General features: G+C 36.6%; 1 protein-coding gene across 2 annotated transcripts; it reads left to right on the forward strand.

The window, feature by feature from the left end:
• Window positions 1–345: 345 nt before the first annotated feature.
• Window positions 346–7,405, forward strand: LOC141281911 (uncharacterized). Of its 2 annotated transcripts, XM_073813824.1 has the most exons (4): window positions 346–529; window positions 5,661–5,716; window positions 5,759–5,969; window positions 6,045–7,405. In XM_073813824.1, exons 1-4 carry the CDS (start codon window positions 442–444, stop codon window positions 7,337–7,339), a joined length of 1,650 nt encoding a protein of 549 aa, XP_073669925.1. In that variant the 5' UTR covers window positions 346–441; the 3' UTR covers window positions 7,340–7,405. The 2 variants fall into 2 exon arrangements, with proteins under 2 accessions (XP_073669925.1, XP_073669924.1); XM_073813823.1 differs by having other exon boundaries at window positions 5,661–5,772; window positions 5,821–7,405.
• The last annotated feature ends 5,667 nt before the right edge of the window (window positions 7,406–13,072 follow it).

The raw sequence follows: 13,072 nt of genomic DNA on the forward strand, positions 1-13,072 counted from the left end.
GTTAACCAAACATTCACTTAATATATATATAACAGATTATATTTATAATTTTTGTATGACAAGTATTCGTTAAGTTACATTTAATTTTTCTGATGCATTTCTGAAAGGAGGGAGAAAGAACAGAATGCGCGCAAGTTTGTTATCTTAATTTTGTGAAAGACACCACATTCAATTTTTTATTTGGAGTGAACACAAAAAACTCTAACGTTTTAAATGATGTATAAATTCTGTGTGTCCAAAATCAGCAGAGTAATCGTGAGTGAATTTTTTACTGACATTAAATGTTTTATTGCCTCTTCTTTCATCTGTAGTTCACACCCACAAGTGAAAGTGATTAAGACCTTCAGTGAAGCTCCTCCTACAACAATCCACCAATAAATGCTGGAGTCAAACACACAGAGAAATCACTCCATGTGTGACAACTGAAATCTTCATGACATAATGTTGATGCTGGTGAAAGAGGAGCTTGAGAAGATGACAGATCCACAACCATGCAGAATAAAGGATGAAGATACTAAGGAACAAATAGGTTGGTGGCTATTTTTCAATCTTTATATATTATTATTATTTATTATAATAATAAATAAAAAAAAGTTTGAATGCAGTGTAAGGTTATGAACAGTGGAATTAAACGGGGTGGCCAAGGCTAATTTACGAGGTCCATACAAGTCCATGAAAGAAAACAACCCCCCTCCCCCCAAAAAACTGTCTTAACAATGCCCATTGTGATCAACTCTGCATTTCATTTACATTTAGGCATTTAGCAAACACTTTTCTCCAAAGCGACTTATAAAGATTAGAAAATAATAAAAGCTATGTGTCATAGGGAGGCAATAGTACAAAAGGTGCTTAAAATAAGATACCAGTTTTCACTATTTCTAAACAATACCTAATTATATGATTTATTCGATCAAAAAAGAAATTCAAAACGTGTCGTAACTAGGCATGGGAATCGAATTTCAGTTGCAATTAACATTTCCAGAACGCACGGCCACAAAATGTTTAACTCAAGTGCACTGTCCGGTAGGACCGTCCGCTCGAATACTAAAAGTCAGTTCACACGATTGACCCTTGTAGAAGGCACTCTAAAGTATGACTGCATTTTGCAAAATCAGAAAAAGACCAAGCAAAGTGTAATTATTGTGACAAACTATTATCTTGTAAGATGGGTGTCACCAGCTATATGGCAAAGCATCTGTGGTTGGTTCATCTTATCTTTCTTAACTTTTTTTAGGAAAGGCCTATATAAGAATATTTTATCACAACAGTTATGCTACATATTTGTCAGCATGGCACATTTAAGTACACAATGATGACACTAGACTAAAATTAAATGGGTTTAAATTCAATTTAATGTAGATTTCTTCGACTAAAATCTCATGGCATTTAGTTGAGTAAAACTAGACTAAAACTAAATCAATTCAGATGACTAAAACTAAATTAAATTTTAGTGAAAAGACTATGATTATCTTTAATCTGTGTTTGTTCTGCCATGTCGAAATATTGAGGTGTTTGATTTCTTTTGTATATTAGGAAGTAAAACCTCATAAATAAACTTTCTTGTTTTTCACTGACCTACAATATCTCTTTGTGTTGAGGACTAGTGCATCTTTGAGCCAACATTCACTACGAGTAAATACTTAAGTACTTTTAAATTGGGTTACTTGTGACTTCTAACTTGTTGTGGAGTAATTTTTACAGTAAGGTATCTGTACCGGGTGTGCCTCATAAGCCTTGAAAAGTGAAGCTGCTGGCTCTTTGATCGCCCCCTGGTGGCTGGCTGCAGTACAAGTCATAACCCCGCCCTCTCCATTCAAACTAATGGGACTCTGCTCTAAAAAAAAAATATATATAAAACGGGCAGTTCTGGTTCTTCATTCTGATTGGTTGAAACGCATTCTAAGCCGTGATAAAATACACCGGTAACCTCACGGTTCAGACCACATTACATAAGTATCACTGCGCCACTGTTACTGCATACTGATTTATGAAAATAAACACCACAGTCTATAATCATATTTTTAATTTGTCTACAATTGCACAATTAATGGCGATATCCAGATAAATGTCAATAAATATTGTTGAGTCATCTCGTCGATAAAGAGAAAACGTTGTCTGAGGAGTTTATAACTCAAGTTCATACGTCCGCTATTATCCACTGGGTGGCGATCTTACCCAACTTAAACACTGATGCATTCACTCAACACTGAAAACACAGCGTGTAAGTTTTGATGGCTTTGAATCTGATCTCTTACTAAAGTTCTTCACAAATATGGAATTATCTCCGCTTTTAGCTCAAATTTTTTAAAGGTGATAAGAGAACAAATCAAGGTAGGATGAACATTTTTTTTTGTTTGTTTTTGTTTGAAAGCGGATGGTCTTTTCTTTCATTTGATATTTTATGTTTATTTAAAGAAGATAATTTTTCTGCAAGGCATTAAACTAAAACTGGGTGGCAACTTAAAAAAAAACGCTGACGGGGAAAGAGTTCCAAGCACATTTGATCATCACTTCAACAGTTGCACAATATAAATGTTAATGTATAAATTAGATAAATGGTGATTTATAAAATAAACACCACAGTCTTAAATCATATTTTCATTGTGTCTTTGCTGCATCTGTGTTGGTTGGGAACTGCGCTCTGTTTCAGTCACACTTGATTCTGAGGAACTACTTTGTTTGGCGGAAGAGTAATATTTGTACTAATATAATAACAACTTATTTGTGTTTTATTTTATCAAATCCCTTTAACGTAATGCATATGAAGTAACCGTTTTATAAACGCAATAAACCCCCTTGAAGCAGTGGGGTTACAGTGCATTTTATAACAGCTAAGGGGGTTTTAGGCACTCCGCCTAATACCCCTTAGCTGTTATAAAATGCACTGGTAACCCACTGCTTCTTGGGGTTTATTGCTTTATTATAAAACGGGCAGTTCTGGTTCTTCATTCTGATTGGTTGAAACGCGTTCTAAGCCGTGATAAAATACACCGGTAACCTCACGGTTCAGACCACATTACATAAGTATCACTGCGCCACTGTTACTGCGTATTGATTTATGAAAATAAACACCACAGTCTTAAATCATATTTTTAATTTGTCTACAATTGCACAATTAATGGCGATATCCAGATGAATGTCAATAAATATTGAGTCATCTCGTCGATAAAGAGAAAACGTTGTCTGAGGATTTTATAACTCAAGTTCATACGTCCGCTATTATCCACTGGGTGGCGATCTTACCCAACTTAAACACTGACGCATTCACTGAAAACACCGTGTAGTACTGTTCATGGCTCCGTCTGAATCTGATCTCTTACTAAAGTTCTTCACAAAAATGGAATTATCTCCGCTTTTAATAAAAAAATTTGAGAGGTGATAAGAGATCAAATGAAGGTAGGATGAAATGTTTTTTTGTTTGTTTTTGTTTGAAAGCGGATGGTCTGTTCTTTCATTTGATATTTTATGTTTATATAAAGAAGATAACTTTTTGGAAGGCATTAAACTAAAACTGGGTGGCAACTTAAAAAAAAAACGCTGACGGGGAAAGAGTTCAGCATGCTTCCAAGCATATTTGATCATCACTTCAACAGTTGCACGATATAAATGTTAATGTATAAATTAGATAAATGGTGATTTATAAAATAAACACCACAGTCTTAAATCATATTTTCATTGTGTCTTTGCTGCATCTCTGTTGGTTGGGAACTGCGCTCTGTTTCAGTCACACTTGATTCTGAGGAACTACTTTGTTTGGCGGAAGAGTAATATTTGTACTAATATAATTACAACTTTTTTGGGTTTTATTTTATAAAATCCCGCTAACGTTATGCATATGAAGTAACCGTTTTATAAACGCAATAAACCCCCTCGAAGCAGTGGGGTTACAGTGCATTTTATAACAGCTAAGGGGGTTTTAGGCACTCCGCTTCGCGTCGTGCCTAACAACGCCCATTAGCTGTTATAAAATGCCCACTGCTTCTCGGGGTTTATTGCTTTAATTTACACTTCCAATAAAAGTTTCCAAAAGATGGTTTTGGTCCTTTCAGGTTGTTGTTTTCACGCTGATATATGTTCAAGTGTTCATTATTGTGGTAAGTTTCATTTTAGCTAGTAATTTGATGCTATAGAAATGGGGCGTGTCGTTATGAGTGGCGTGGTTGAATTGGTCGAGCGAGCGTTTAGGCGGAAGTTTGATACCGTGGCTCCGCCTCCTCACGGACGATTCCTTCTGCGCATACCTTGGTTCCAAACTGACGTTTTTACGTAACATGGCGGCAACCGTGGTCGGACATTTTTGGCTTCAATTCATTACAATGGTGGGAGGCGACGTCGCGTCGTCCATCTTTTTTTACAGTCTATGATCTGTACTTTTACTCAGGTATGGCTTTCAGCCATTTTTTACACCTCTGTCCATGATACAACTTAAACTTAATACTTTTGGCTAAAAACTAATTGAGGTTATTTAAGATAAATTTGGATTTATCTTTGTTACAAAGTGCAAGAATTTCTTGTTTTCTTATTTAGTGAACTTTAATGATAGAGACTTCAACAGGTAGGCCTATAAGACCGAATGCAATAAAAAGTTTAAAGGAACAGATTTTTATATAACAAAAATAAATTTATATAAATTAATAATAAAATGGCCCTGATATGTCACTAAACATTAAGAAATCATTTGCATTTCAAATACTTATATCACTCACAACAGTGGTCTGGCCAGGATATTGTCATCTAAAAAGTGCAGTTGCAGCCCTCAACTGATGTTTATGTTGTCATTTTGTGTATTGACCACCAGTTGTGTGATTGCAGTACCAGTTTTGGCCACAATCCTACATACTGTTCCTTTAAGATAATCAGTTGTTTACTATGATACCATGTATTGTTTACTATGTTAATGTGTATTTTGTCTTTAAACCTAGAAGACACGAACACAAACTCATTTAGCTCAGTGCACGTGCGCTACAGTCCAACACAGTTAATCTCATCAACACAGTAATAAGTATTTGATTGACAAGACAGCTGACTCGGTGGTTGCTTAGCAATATAAAAAGCTGTGTTGCACTGCTCTTTTTTTAAAAAAAAGGCAGTGCGTCGTCGCGCCTTGCGTTTCCAAGCGGTTAAAACGCATTTGGTGTGATTAGCCCCTAATCCAGCCTACTATGAAATTATTATGTAAAATGTGCAATGTACGTTAATATTTTCTTAATATTTGTTTTTAACAATGTGCTGTGCTGCAGCACGTCGAAATCAACACGTCGATTAACAGAAAATTAATTATTGGAGGGAGTGAAAGTAACGTATTAAATTTGGACACCCCAGACAACCCTGTAGCTATGGCACCTTATTGGAGAATTCCACTGTATTGCATAGATGGGCTGAATGTGCTGAAAGTCGCAGATGGGAAAGAGCTGAAGTCTGCTCTGCTGCTGTTTTCAACTGAAATTTAAAGGGGACTGAAACAATCACAAAAACCCTGTACAGTTTATGAAGCTAACATAGCAAAACTTTTAGGGGGCTGAGAAGAATTTTGAGGCGGCTAAAGCCCCCTTAAAAGTTCCTAACGACGTCTGTACTTCACATTAAAAATAACATGACATCTCAAATGTGTTTTGTCACTCTGATTTATCAATATGAACTATTTACTGTCTTCATTTTAGATATGATGGAAGTGAAAGAGGAGAGTCAAGCTGAAGTGGATGAGAAACATCAGATTGTAAAAATAAACCATAATGTTTCACAGAAAGAAACTCTGAAGACAGAAGACATGAAGTGTGAAAATAGTTTCAGTGAAGATGAACGCCCTGAAGATCACAAGAGGACTCACAGTGAGGAGAAACCTTTCACATGTCAACAGTGTGGAAAGAGTTTCAGAAGAAAATCTCACCTTAAAGAACACATGAGAATTCACACTGGAGAGAAACCTTACACATGTCAACAGTGTGAAAAGAGTTTCACTTCTCAATCGAGCCTTAGCCGGCACAAGAAAGCTCACAGGGGGGAAAAGCCACACGCCTGCCAGCATTGTGAAAAGAGTTTCCCAGATAAAAGTCAACTTAAGATACACGTAAGAGTTCACACTGGAGAGAAACCATACACTTGTCATCTGTGTGGAAAGCGTTTCGGAGATAAAAGTGGACTTGATATTCACATGAGGATTCACACTGGAGAGAAACCTTTCACATGTCATGAGTGTAAAAAAAGTTTTAACATTAAAAGCAACCTTACAAGACACATGAAAATTCACATGGAAAAGAAACCATACTCTTGTCCTCAGTGTGGAAAAAGTTTCATTGATAAAAGTGGACTTGAGACTCACACAAGAATCCACACTGGAGAGAAACCTTTCACATGCCATGAGTGTAAAACAAGTTTCAGATTTAAAAACAACCTTACAAGACACATGAAAATTCACATGGAAGAGAAACCTCACCCATGTCTTCAGTGTGGAAAAAGTTTCAAAGATAAAAGTGGACTTGAGACTCACACAAGAATCCACACTGGAGAGAAACCGTTCACATGCCATAAGTGTAAAAAAAGTTTCAGATGTAAATACAACCTTACAATACACATGAAAATTCACACTGGAGAGAAACCTCACCCATGTCTTCAGTGTGGAAAGAGTTTCAGTAATAAAAGTGGACTTGAGATTCACATGAGATATCACACTGGAGAGAAACCTTACATATGTCTTCAGTGTGGAAAGAGTTTTACAAATGAAAGGACTCTTAAGATACACACAAAAATTCACACCGGAGAGAAACCGTTCACATGTCATGAGTGTAAAAAAAGTTTTAACATTAAAAGCAACCTTACAAAACACATAAAGATTCACACTGGAGAGAAACCTCACGCATGTCTTCAGTGTGGAAAGAGTTTCAGAGATAAACGTGGACTTGAGACTCACATGAGATATCACACTGGAGAGAAACCTTACATATGCTCTCAGTGTGGAAAGAGTTTTACAAGTGAAGACACTCTTAAGACACACACAAGAATCCACACTGAAGGAAAACCGTTTACATGCCATGAGTGTAAAAAAAGTTTCAGATTTAAGCACAACCTTACAGCACACATGAAAATTCACACTGGAGAGAAACCTCATGCATGTCTTCAGTGTGGAAAGAGTTTCAGAGATAAACGTGGACTTGAGACTCACACAAGAATTCACACTGGAGAGAAACCGTTCACATGTCATCTCTGTGGAAAGAGTTTCATAGTTAAAAGCAACCTTACAAAACACATGAAAATTCACATGGAAGAGAAACCTCAGACAAAGACAAAGCCAATCATAAAGCAATGTGAGACGGGACTCATTGCAGAAAATGAGATCTGTTAACCATTTGTGTACAATAGACTGCATTACCTTTACATAACACGATGGTAAAAGATTTGAATCTCATTGAAAAGATTTCTGGGTGAATAAATTCTAAAATGACTTTCTTACTTAGTATTTTTATCTTGTTTTTGTCTTGTTTTCAGTAAAATATCTAGAAATTGTATAATTCTTTGTTGAATTTTAAGAAAATAATGCACACCCGCGGTATAACGACACTCCATTTCGCATTGTGCCGAATTACCACCTTGCAGAAGCATCATGCCCATTCAAAGTGAGGGGGCTTGTGCCTCGGGATTTTGAGCCAAATGGATTTTGCATGCAACCTCAAAATCAAAGAAGCGTCAATTCTGTTTAATATGCACAATATTATCAATTCTGTGCTGCATCCTTGTCACTTTTCAGAGATTTTAATAGTTTTAATAGTGTTTAGTACGGAAGTCGAGAGAGGCAATGCACTATTATTATTTTTGCTTGCTTGTTTTTTCGTGATCATGACTTGATTTCTTGTTATGTCGAGATAACAAGTGTTGTTTTCTCGTGATCTCGACATAACAAACGTTGTATTGTTGTGATGTGATTAAAGCTTACGTGTACTCGATAGAACGTGTTGTTTTGTTTGTAAACAGCAAAAGCATATTTTGCTAAATTAGCATGGATGAACAAATTAGATTTTACTTTGATCAGAGATTCGCTCAAGCTGAAATAGATTTGTCAATATTTACAATTTCACAGTTGTGAATTTAGGGACCGTCTTTAAGTTACTCCATAATATACACGTTTCTACTTTTAACAGCATTTAAATGGAATGACTGAATGTCAACAAACAGTCACAAAACCAACGTGTTTATGTGGTTATAATGCACATTTTTTAGATTTTTGATATTTATTTAAATAAACTGTTAAATATTATTGAAGATAGAAACGTGTACAGTATTACTTAAGAGATGGTCCCTAAATTCACGAACATGAACCGTCCACCTTTATTTATTTATTAAGTCTATCGCTACACATAAGCTACACGTGTGGTAATGGTGAAGACCCCAACTCATATGCATTAGCAGTTCACTTCAAAATACACTAAATTTTATGGACAGGAAATTACATTATGACATTTGGATTATCATGTCAGGATAACGAGAAAACAACTTTTGTTATCTTGAGATAACGAGAAATTAAGTTGTGATCACAAGAAAACAAGCAAGCAAAAATAATAATAGTGTATGTCCCCTCTAGACTTCCGTAGTTTTGATCGTGTTACATTACTTTATTCTGGCGGCAGGCGCTGCAGACAGCGCAGTCGCAGACGTCATCATCGTCTGATAACTCACGAGCTTTGCTGTTGCTGCTGCATTTAATAATTCCTTACATTTATATAGCGCTTTTCTCAGTACTCAAAGCGCTTTACATATGAATGGGGGAATCTCCTCAACCACCACCAATGTGCAGCATCCACCTGGATGATGCGACGGCAGCCATATTGCGCCAGAACACCCACCACATACCAGCTTCTTAGTGTAGAGGAGACCGAGTGATATAGCCAATTAGTATGAGGGATGATTAGTAGGCCAATGGGCAAGTTTTGGAAAGGGTGCCGGGGCACACCCCTACTCTTTTTCGAAGGACATCCTGGGATTTTTAACGACCACAGAGATGTCTCATCCAAAGGATGGTGCTTTTTGACAGTATAGTGTCCCCATCTATATACTGGGGTGTTAGGACCCACACAGACCACAGGGTGAGCACCCCCTGCTGGTCTCACTAACACCTCTACCAGCAGCACCTGGTTTTCCTAGGTGGTCTCCCATCCAAGTACTGACCAGGCTCAGCCCTGCTTAGCTTCAGTGGGCAAGCTGTCTTGGGCTACAGGGTGATATGGCTGCATCTGAAGATTTAAAAAAAACTTGTAAGAAATGCTCACAACATTTCCAAACCCCAGTACGGTAATGTGCAGTTAACCTCTTCTGTGTAGAAAAACGTATGGTTTAAAATGTGACCGTCTCGACATAATGTTGATGCTGGTGAAAGAGAAGCTTGAGAAGATGACAGATCCACAACCATGCAGAATAAAGAAAGAAAATACTGAGGAACAATCTTCATGTTTGGTGTTTGAGGGATGATGAAGCTTTAATTTTCTTCAAGACTGATCATATCTGTTTTAAGTATGTTATATAGAAAGGTAGATTGGTCTAATTTAAATCCAAATAATAAGATTGATTAGCCCTAACTAATTGCTAGTTATTCAGAATCACTCTTAAGATGCAGTCAAATGCTATGTTTATGCAACCGGCCACAGGTTTCACAGACAAGGCTTAAGGCTAGTCCTAAACACAAGTTTGAGCTCTCTTAACTTAAAAAAGTTTCACTGACAGAGCGTAAAGCATTTATTTGTCTCAAAAAACACACCAGTACCATATTTTTCTAAGACATGTTCATAAAAGATGCTTAAACTTCTTATTTAACTAAAGCCTAGTCCTGCTAGGTCTTGTCTGTGAAAGCAGACCTAAGTGTCTGACATTATAAGAACAGAAAATTGTCATTAAGAAACATGTGGGGAAAATTATCTAAAATCCATGAGATGATAAATTATTGCATCCATAATAAACATTTCTTCACAAGACTTATGAGTACTGCATCTTGTAGAGTTGAGAATTTGCTAAAGAAAATCCATTTTACCCACTCATTCACATGAAACAATAATACGATTTAATTTTGTAAGACACTTTTGTTGTGCAAAGGCAATATGCAAGAGAGTGTAATGATCATGAATATTGATGTGATTCACACCTGCAACACCCTAATGGCTCATCTATCAATGAAGAGTGTGAACACCTAGAAGAATGAATGTGAGGAGACTTGAATGATAAGTGCTGGAAAGATGATTTGGAATGAGCAACATGTTTGAAGTTGATAGAATCAGCAAGGTCAGTTTTGAGAAGAATCGAGGTAAAGATTTTTGAGTGTTCAAAAGTAAAATCACTGCATATACCTTAAATCACTGGTAAAACTTAAAAAAAAACTTAAAAATAGATTTAGCACACAAAAGTCAAAAACAATATTTATAGGAAAAATATATATTCAACTTTCTTTTACTGTTTGATTGACATTGAGACAGACAGCTTTAAGATCTAATGTAATGCAGGGGCGTCAGTTTGTGTTGAAAAGTGTTGGGGACAAAAGATCCGGTAAAAAAAAAATTTCAGCAGGACGGGAAAAATATTGAATAACGGCGCATCAAAAATGGGCATAGTGTAGGCTGGTCAACAACACAAAAATACTCAGCATAAAACCTTCAACAATGTCGACTGCACCCATGTAACAGTCCCTGCAACACCAGCTCAACCGAACAGTGCCAAAGCACCATACTGTAGAAAACAGCAGACGTTAAGTCAATGATTACAATGAAATTCTTAAGAAAACACACTAAAAGCACACAACACAACATATGTGACCCTGGACCACAAAACCAGTCGTACACTGCAAAAAATGATTTTCAAGAAAAAATGTTCTTAGTATTTTTGTCTTGTTTTCAGTAAAAATATCTACAAATTCTTAAATTAAGATGTATTTTCTTGAATAGCAAAATGACCTAAAAAAATAAGTCTGGTTTTTAGACCAATAATACCAAATGTAAGTGATTTTGTGCGTAAAACAAGCAAAAATGTCTTCAATTTTTTCTTAAACACTAAATTCAAGAAATATTCAAGAAAAAATTGCTTACCCATTGGCAGATTTTTTGCTTGTTTTATGCCCAAAATCACTTAAATTTGATACTTTTGGTCTAAAACCCAGATTTTTGCTCATCAAGAAAAGCATCTTTATTTAAGATTTTTTTGAGATTTCTGCTGAAAACAAGACAAAAATACTAAGATTTTTTTCTTGAAAATCTGACTTTACATTAACTTACACATGAGGTCTCAAAATGGAGAGAAACCTTACACATGTCAACAGTGTGGAAAGAGTTTCACCTTTCAATCGAGTCTTATCAGGCACATGAAAACTCATATGGAGCAAAAGCCACACGCATGCCAGCATTGTGACAAGAGTTTCCCAGATAGAAGTGAACTAAAGATACACATAAGGTCTCACACTGGAGAGAAACCTTTCACATGTCATCTGTGTGGAAAGAGTTTCACCCGTCAATCGAATCTTATCCAGCACATGAAAGTTCACAGTGGGGAAAAGCCATACGCATGCCATTATTGTGACAAGAGTTTCAAAACAAAAGCTTACATTAACTTACACATGAGGTCTCACACTGGATAAAAACCTTATGCATGTATTCAGTGTGGAAAGAGTTTCAGAACAAAATCTGACCTTCATTTACACATGAGAATTCACACTGGAGAGAAACCATTCATGTGCCATGAGTGTGAAAAGAGTTTTACAACTGCAAGTCATCTTAAGAACCATTCAAGAATTCACACTGGAGAGAAACTTTACACGTCAACAGTGTGAAAAGAGTTTTACCTGTCAGTCCTGCCTTTTCCGGAACATTAAAACTCATAGTGAGGAAAAGCCAATTGCATGCCAACATTGTGACAAGAGATTGGCATATACAAGTCAACTTAAGGTACACATGAGAAGTCACACTGGAGTGAATCCTTACATATGTCATCAGCATTCACACTGGAGAGAAACCATTCACGTGTCATGAGTGTGGAAAGAGTTTTACCTTTCAAACAGGCTTTAAACAGCATATGAAAACTCACAGTGAGAAAAATCCATAAGGATTGTGACAAGAGCTTCCTTGTCAACTTGATATACAATGAGAGCTCACATTGGAGAGAAACCTTACATATTTACTATTTGAGTTGGATTTTTTAAGCTATAAAGTAAACATGTCATCTTTACCTGTTGGAGATCATTTAATCTTCCACTTGCTTAAATCAATTTTGATCAAGGGTGCCCAAACTTTTGCATACCACTATGTATATATAGAGACTTTTAGGTCTCATGCTGCCTTCACGTGCTAGTGTTTTAAACAGGCACTCAGCATTTTACAATAAAAACACTTCCACAAACACTTAGGAGTTAACTTTTTGACCAAACCATTTCTGTCAGTCTCTCATTTTTCAGGCGAGAAACATATTAAACAATATATTTAATACTTGTATGTTGTATTGATGAGTAAGTCTTGGTCTGCAGTCTTGTTACCAAAAGTAGAAGAGTGCAGACTCTTTATATTCCAACAACTGATTTTAAATGATTTCATGGATAGATTTTTCTTTAGCGTGTTGTGCGTATATATTAAGTGACAAGTGTGTGTGAGTTATGCAAGTAATGTCCTCAGTTTGGAGCAGATGATGTTCAGTAGAGGTCTTATCTGGATGAGTTCAGCAGCTGCAGGGTTTTGTGGTTGTTGAACTGCCTCTGCGTAGCTCTTGTGTTGTGATGGAGGCCCTGTGGCCGATCTGGACTCTGTTGGAGGACGGATGGTTCTTGGTGACTGAGATCTTCTCTTGTCACTGGAGTTTCTGTTGTGTCTTGGTGTGTTTCCAAGGGCTGTGCTTTTCAGTCCTCTGGCAAAGACTTTCACTCCTAGCTTGTTGAGATGTACATGATCATACATATGATGAGGCCATATGTCTTTGTGATGGACGAGAGGAACATTAGGAATAAGTGCACAACTTCTGGAAAGCTTCACATTATTTCCATGGATCACGTGGAATGGCACATGAGTGTGTGGTAGTAGTGTAGACAGAGTTATTTTTGCTTCTGGAAAATGTTGTGTGG

The sequence above is a fragment of the Paramisgurnus dabryanus genome, chromosome 3, assembly GCF_030506205.2.
Source record: "Paramisgurnus dabryanus chromosome 3, PD_genome_1.1, whole genome shotgun sequence".
NCBI lineage: Eukaryota > Metazoa > Chordata > Actinopteri > Cypriniformes > Cobitidae > Paramisgurnus > Paramisgurnus dabryanus.